The sequence below is a fragment of the Neolamprologus multifasciatus genome, chromosome 3, assembly GCF_963576455.1.
Source record: "Neolamprologus multifasciatus chromosome 3, fNeoMul1.2, whole genome shotgun sequence".
Classification (NCBI taxonomy): Eukaryota; Metazoa; Chordata; class Actinopteri; order Cichliformes; family Cichlidae; genus Neolamprologus; species Neolamprologus multifasciatus.
Window position 1 is genome coordinate 15,184,429 of NC_140441.1, and position 8,364 is coordinate 15,192,792.

An 8,364-nucleotide genomic window follows, 5' to 3' on the forward strand; every position below is an offset into this window, starting at 1 on the left:
TGCTCAGTCAGGTCGACTGTACCGGAGCCAATAACAAGGACTTCTTACATATATGTATGTATGTATATATATATATATATATGTATATATATATATATATATACAAAAGTATTGTAAAATAATCTCTGCTTGCTTAAGAAAAGCACTGAGCTAACGGGGAGTGTTGGGTTGTAATTTGATCCCATTTGCAATGTTTGGGTTGGGTTATGTTTGTTCACTTTGTTCAACAAGGAAGTTCAAAGTTTAAGTGGTATGGCAACCCTTGTCTAAGATATCGTTGTTAAGAATATACTTCAGTATCTTAGGAATTTTGCGATTAAGAACCCGTGTAAATTTTCTCCAAATACAAATGCACTACTTTATATTGTAATATAACATTACATAGTCTGCTGCCCTCATGACCCAGCCCCATATAAGCGGAAGAAGATGGATGGATAATATTGCGTTTATTATTTGTGTCCAAATCTGTTGCTCTCTATTCCAAGTTGATATTTTTGTTTAGGTTTCTGAAACCAAGTTTAAAGCAGAACCAAATTCAGTATCACTTTGCTAATATTAATTCTTTCTCTCTTCCACAGGCAAGCAAAGAAATGAATTTTCCAATGGCACAGTTTCAAGTGACATTCCCCCAACCAACAGACACACATCCTGTAGTACAGTGTATATTTAGCAATAACTGCAAAAAGCTCAAGAAATTACTGAGGGACAATGACATTAATGGACTTTACCCTTCTAGAGAGTGGAGTCAATGCATAACACCGTTGATTGCTGCTGTTGTAAAACACAACAGAGATTTATGTACTTATCTCTTGAAACAAGGTGCAGACCCAAATATACCTTCTCAATATGGCTGGACACCTTTGCATTATGTCTCACTTTCCAAAGCTCCACTTTTTTTTGTGGAAAAACTTCTAGAAGCAAAAGCTGATCCAAATGGATGCCATGCTTTCACACCACTGCTTACTGCTGCCACCAATGACAGAGAAGATGTCGTAAACATGCTCCTCTCTGCTGGTGCACCGGTAACACTCTTACCTGTAACTCATCCTGAGCATTCTGTTCACAACAAAAGATTATCTGAGATGATTCATAATATTTCATCCAAAGGAAATGAATTCTGCTCCAAAATCAGATATTTTTTGGATGCTAGAATTGCTATTCCTGAAAAAACACCTGAAGAAGTGTTCAGAAATTTTAACAGTCAGTTGCTGTTGGAAGATCCTCAGGACCATTTAACCATGATTGAACTTCTCTTTACTGTTACAGGGCCAGGTGCAGATAAATACTGCCAGGCGTGTATTAAATGGCTAAAGGAAACTGGAAATGTGAATACTTATATTGCAGGTGCAGCCAGTCGTTTTCCAAACATCCCTAAGACACATGTAAAGCTGGCAGTTCAAAGTTTAAATGCAGTTTTCTGCACAATGGATGACATAACAAATGAGCATGCAGTAGCTGTAGTTCCACAACTACTGAAACAGCTTGACTCAAAAGACAGTGGTGTTTGTGAATCAGTGCTACAAACACTGTATGTGATAACACAGAAAACAAAAGGCACACAGGACTGGGACTTAGAGTTTTTAGAGGAATTATGCAGAACAGTTGCCCCTTTTGCAAATGAGAAGCTCCCGACTAACATCAGGGTCTATACATACGGTATATTGGCAAACCTACGGTTAATCGAACAATCAGCTAAGATTTTTACATCAGTGGGTGTAATTTCAGTGCCTGAGGACATACTGACATCAGCTGACATGAAAATGAATGAAAAGCTGAAAGAGGTGCTGAGAAGTCTGAAAGAATATCTGAGCAAACCAAACTCAGAATGTGAGGGAAATGCAGCATCGTCTGTATCCAAGAAGAAAAAGAAAAGGAAGAAGAAAAAGAAGGAAAAGACACAAAAGCAAGAAGATCTAAATGCTGAAGTTTCCACTGCAGCAACTGATCCAACAACAAAAGTTCCTGTTGTAGAATCAACTTCAAATGTAAAGCCTTTTGAATACAGCACCAATGAAAAATCAGAAAAACTAAACTGGGATCCAGTCAGCAAGAGGTGGAAGGACAAACTGGAGAAACTTGTTGGCTCAGATGACAGTAAAATATCCAGAATCAGAAGCATTATTTATGTGAATAATCCAGAATTCAGAATAGCGAAGGGAAGTGATGGTACTGAAGTCTTCTTGGGGCTGAGAGAGGACGGCACAGAAGTTGCCATTAAGAGAATGTCTAAGAGCAACTATGATGTGCTGAAGAACGAAGAAGTAATTCTACGACATCCAGAACTCGATCATCCTTATATCGTACGATATGTTGATGCTGCAGAGGACGAGAACTTTGGATATCTTTGTCTGCAACTTTGTGAATACACCTTGGAAGAATATATCAAGAATGATGACCATAGCCCACTGATGTTAAAGAAACTTGTCAAACAAGTTCTTGAAAGTCTAAAGGTGCTTCACTGTCAAAATCCTAAAATTCTCCATCGAGATCTCAAACCCCAGAATGTTCTGATTGGTAAGACATGTTTGAAATTCAAGACAAAAACATTTTAATTTATGATTACCAGATATGATTTTATTTCATATCATTCCTCCTGCAGATGTTACTGGGAGAGCAAGATTAGCTGATTTTGGCATAAGCAGACGCTTACTCAAAGGCCAAACAACTTTACGTACGCGCAGTGCAGGAACCAAATGCTGGATGGCCCGAGAGACTTTAGCAGAAGAATCTGTGATATCATACAAGTCAAGCACAGACATCCAGGTAAAGTCTGCTATATAAACTTGATTAACTAAAGGATGCCTTGTTAAAAAATACCTAAACTGATGTGTTAATGTTAAGGTGGCCGGGATGCTGATCTATTATATCCTCTCTGGAGGGAACCATCCATTTGGTGACTTGGACTTTAAATCCTTTAAATGTGAGTCAAACATTTACAAAGGGAAGTACAGTTTGGATCACATTCAAGATGAGGTGGCAAAAGATCTCATCGAGTGGATGATCAACAAAGAGCCAAAGGACAGACCCAAAGTAGAAGAATGCTTAAACCATCCCTTCTTCTGGACTTCTGAAAAGTGAGGGAATTATTGACAATTAATAAAAAAACATTTTTTTTATGATTCTTGGTTTCTGCCTGTCAAAGAGGGATACAGATGTTCATGTTAGAACAAACTGATCATCCCGGATCAACCTAGTTAAGCATTAATGCTACAATGTTATGCTAATTCTAAATCCTTTTATTACATACTTCTTAACATTTTAAATGCTCATTAATGCAGCTTTTTTGTATTTATTTATTATTATTGTTTATATTTATTTTTAATAATTTCCTTTCCAGGAAAACTGAATACTTGAAAAAGATCGGTAACAGAGACGATGTCGCAAACTATAGAAAGGCTGAACAGGAGCTGATTGATTCTCTAGAAAAATGTGCTGTGGACGGATCCTTTAAGCAGTGGAAAAATAAGGTGACTGTAACATCAAATATCAAATGTTTAGATTCCTAAAATCTGCTTCATAACCAATGTTTTTGTTGTTGCAGTTTCCACAAGAGCTGGTTCAGAAATTGGAAGGTAAAAAGCCCTACACTGAAAACACGTTGGGATTACTGCGCTTTATACGCAATCTCCATGAGCATTAGTAAGTTAAACTAAATGACTGGTGACTCTGTCTGTCTGTCTGTCTGTCTGTCTGTCTGTCTGTCTGTCTGTCTATCTATCTATCTATCTATCTATCTAGAACTTTGCTTGTCTTATCTACCATACAGTAATAAAACCTTCCTTGTTCACAGTCCCAAGGAAGCAGCTCAAAATGATGTTCTGGCATTGTTTCCTGATCTCTTTGGGAGTATTCACACATTTGCAAAAAACCAAGGCTGGAATTTAGAGACACCATTAAAGGAAATGTTTCAAAGAGAAGACAGCAAGGATATTAGCACAGTTTTGATGATGCCATCTAAAAGCACGGAGGAGTCCTTGGGTGTCCCCGTTCAAGAGTCTCAACCTAGTGAAGTCAAAGTTGTCAGCAGCCATAAAAAATAAAATAATAACTGCCAGTGGTAGCAGAGATGTCATGTCGGTGTGCCTCCTGCTGCTCTGTTAGTTCTTAAGGCATCATGACAGAAGACACTGATCTGCTGTGGTGATCCACATGTTTGCACATGGTTGCTGTTCCTCACACAGCTCTACATTTCACCAGCACTAATAATGCACCAACTTGAAGTTAGATTTGTGCCTTCATGGAGCCACGACCAAGACCCTGAGACTGAACCAGCTAAATGGATTTTAGACGCTGTGTATGATTTATACTGTGTTGTGTGAAACAAGTGCCTACAACAAGTGTTTTTAAAAAAGTAGTTATTGATTTTTAAAAGCATGAAAGAAATAGATTAGAACTACAATTTTTGAGTCTCTTTATTTTAATTTTGTTTTTGTGAGGTTGTCTACTGTATTTACACACAGTTGTGCTACTTTTGTTATTCTGTTCTCTTTTAGGTTGTAGTTTCTAATTCATTCATACATTCATTAAGAAACACAAGAAGAAACAATGAGGTGTACTTAAAGAGTGGAACTTGGTAAGATCGGTAGCAAACAGAGGTCTAGGTCTAGAAAAAATACCATTATATTTTTATTCAGTTAATCTTTATTGTAATGTTAATGTAGCCAGGTGGAAGGTCGATATTATGGGACATGCCACTGGATGGCGCTGTTTCTTTGGGGGTAATGCACTGTATGTATTTGAGTTCACACTTGTATTATACTATCTCTGTGGGTAAGAGGGAAAATGTACCTTGTTAACGGTTTAATCTTGGCTCTGTATCTTAGCAGGAGAAGCCACTACAGTTATTTTTGCACTGCTAAGTTTGTTTTATTTCTGTATGCGTTTATATCAGACACAAAATGACGCTAGACGTCCTTGAGATCCAGATGCTGATAAAGTTGGGGAAATAACCTGCAGGAGCAGTGGGTTACCAGTGCACAAAGCTGTTACTGGATAAGAACTGTCTGTAACAATTTTATTTCTTTATTTTTACAACCTTTTTTTATTTTCTTCTAAGCGCTTACTTTATCATTCAGATTAAAAGAACCCCAAAGATAATCTGTGTTCTGGGCTGGTTAATTTAGCCAGGCTACATTAAATTATGTGTGTGTGTGTGTGTGTGTGTGTTTTGGAGGGGGGGGGGGTTGAGGAACAGATATAGAGACATTTTTGATTTCTTCCACAAATACAAAGGTAAAACAGGAGCAGCAGTTTACACTGTTATAGTTTTAAATACTTCCATTTCTGATCGCAGCCTTTCACACATTATAAGCAGAATGAATACGTTGGACATGCATTTTGCTTTGTGGAAATCACCTCGGGCCTATGACAGATTCAAACTGTACAAACATGTATGTCACATAGTAATTGAAAAAATCTTTGTACTTAATATTAAGAGCCACAAGAGGATTTAGTAAATATTAAGAATTTAAGATTTTAACCATGCAGGGGTTTATTTTTTCCTAGTGAATGGTACTGCAAATTTTCAAAACATACACTTTACACATATTTAAGAAACATGATTTTGTATTTTGTTTCTCATCATGTTTTCTAAAGCAAAATACAAAGTAAACTGTAGATGCTCTTTCAGAACATCCATTGGACCTCTGACAGGATGCCCATAAAGTAGCTGGAATGGTGAAAACCCAGTAGAACTTTGTGGAACCTCTCGGTAGGCAAATAACAAAAATGGCAGCCATTGGTCCCAATCTGACCCTGTTTCATTCACAAATTTCCTGAGCATTGATTTTAAGGTCTTGCTAAATCGCTCCACAAGGTCATCGGTCTGTGGGTGATAGGGACTGGTCTTAACACCCTGAATCCCTAACAAACTGTATACTTCTTTGAGCATCTTAGAAGTTGATCCCCTGATCTGTGATGATTTCTTTTGGGATACTTACTCTGGAAAACAACTGAATCAGGCAGTTAACAATCTGACGAGCCTTTATTTTCTTCAGGGGAAAGGTTTCAGGATATTTTGTGGCATAGTCACAAACTACAAGTATGTACTTAAGACCTGCTTTACCCTGTTCTAATGGACCAACAATGTCCATGGCAATGCGTGAAAAGGGTGTATCAATGATGGGCATACTGATAAGCGGAGCTCTATCTGCTTTCCTGCCTGGAGCTGTTAACTGGCACTGTGGGCAAGCTTTACAGTATTGTACCGTATCACTGAACTGTTGGGGCCAGTAAAATCTGGGAATCATTCTAGAAAATATTTTAGATTGTCCCAAATGTCTTGCCCAGGGAATGGAATGACTCATTTTCAAAATGGTAGATCTCAAACTCTGGGGGAATCACCAACTGGTCACCAATCTTGCTACGGCGATACAACAAATGGGTTCATGGGTTTTATTTTTTGTCTCAGATCTGGCAGGATCTGAGTTATACCAGTTCTGTCTTGTGTGCTTAACTTTCAAGTCAGTGCCACCACCTAACTTGTTCAATGGCATGTTGGAATTTGACTTAACTGGTGTGAAGTCTTTTGATGGTCGACGAGCTGCTAAGAAAGCTTCAGCCAGTTCTGCTGCTTCCTTGGAAGTCTTTGGGTTACGTTCCTTAATCCACGTCCGAAGATCAGGATTCAGAACCTTGAGAAACTGTTCCATGATGATGGCGTCTCCGATTTGATCCTTTGTCTTTGTTTCAGGATTCATCCACTTGATGTACAACTCCTGTAGGCGGACCTGCAGGATGGATCAGATGAGTTTGCCACCTACCTTGTGTCCTCATACCTGGTGGTAATGGACAGCATGTTGCCTTATCAGCACTGGGGTCTTCTGTTTGATGGTTCCACAGTGCCTCCCTCTGGTCGTGATGAAGTATCACACCCCTCTGCTCTTTCTATTACTGGGAATGTCTAGAAAGCACAAACCTTTAATAATCACAGCTGAGATCATAAACTGTAGTTATCCTTCCTTCCTTTCTTATCCTTCCTTCCTTTCCTTCTTCCTTCCTCTTAAGCACTTAAGGGTTGCTGGAGATGGCTTGAAGACTATCCCAGCTTTCACAAGGTAAAACTCAGGGTACACACTTTACAGTTCACCACTCATGATCACATTCCCAATTGATGATTGTATTTCCCAAAAGACTCAACAATTAACCTAAAAAAGCAAGTTGTTGGACTGTGAGAGGGAGCCGGAGCACCCTCAGAGAACACAACATGCAAACAGCAGCCAGCAGATTCACATGCACGACTTTCTTGCTGTGAGGCAACATTACCAACCACTGCACCACCGTGCTGACCTTAGAGTGCAGCCATATGGTGGAAAATGTTACTGTGTGTGCTTTAGATTATATTACATACAGAAAAAAGTACTGATTTATTATTTTAGTGGGCAAAAGAGTCAAGATTGGATCTAAAGGATGTAAATGGAGAAGCACAGTGCATTTCTACTCAGTCTGAACACTCGACACAGCCTCATTCACCCAGCTGCACACACATGATTAGGGGAATCTCAACGTTCAGTATCTTCTTTTTTCATCAAAAGACTTTCTCTGTATCTCTGCTCTGTTTGTTTTTGACTTGAAACACTAAATAAAAGTTTTACTACACATCTGTCTCTATTGTTTAATCAGCAGCTGTAATACTAAACTGTACAAAATTTAAAAGTCTACATTTAGTAGATTTAGAGATATTTAATTCACTATTTTTAGTTAATGATACTTTATAAACCTATTCTGCTGTTTAACAAAGACTGTTGTAACTTTATTGCAATTTATTGTTTGATAACAGCATTTTGGTTATTTTGTAAGTGATTTAAGTGTTAGTCACATGTTTAGTGAGAGCTGTTAATTATAGATTTAATTTTCTGCTAAAGGGGAGCATTTAACAGGTATTTTATATATATATATTTATAACAGGTATAAGTGGATTCGCCGCAACAAAGACAGTATCATCATGTTTAAAGCACTTTTAAATCTGACAGCAGCACTCAGTTCTCCTGCACATGTGTGATCTTGGAGTGAACTGAAGGTTCAGATGCATCTCTCAGGTCCTGTGTGGAGACTTTGCTGGACTTTGTCTGTCTGTTAAAGATGTGATTTTCAGATGCTATTCAGCTGGTGTAGATAGTGGGGGTTTAGGTCTGAAACATCTTCTTTTGTCCTCCATTCATCCAGTTTCATGAGATAACTTTTTGGTACAAGGACTGGACTGAAAAAAGACTGAAAAGAGAAACTTTGAAAGAGTTTTAGAAGCCTGGAGGAAAAGCAGTGCTTGTTTAATCAAATGTAATAATACACATTGTTTAAATGTCCCAAAGTAAAGAGATCTCTCTGTGAACCTTTAATTCATCACCCTCTTGTGGCAGCAGCTGGCTA

At 38.2% G+C, this 8,364-nt stretch overlaps 1 protein-coding gene across 1 annotated transcript; it reads left to right on the forward strand.

Moving 5' to 3' along the window:
• Nucleotides 1-149: 149 nt before the first annotated feature.
• Nucleotides 150-5,151, forward strand: LOC146521780 (uncharacterized). The gene is made up of 6 exons (XM_085154773.1): nt 150-2,514; nt 2,600-2,763; nt 2,842-3,074; nt 3,338-3,467; nt 3,542-3,639; nt 3,791-5,151. Exons 1-6 carry the CDS (start codon nt 591-593, stop codon nt 4,038-4,040), a joined length of 2,799 nt encoding a protein of 932 aa, XP_085010899.1. The 5' UTR covers nt 150-590; the 3' UTR covers nt 4,041-5,151.
• Nucleotides 5,152-8,364: the final 3,213 nt, after the last annotated feature.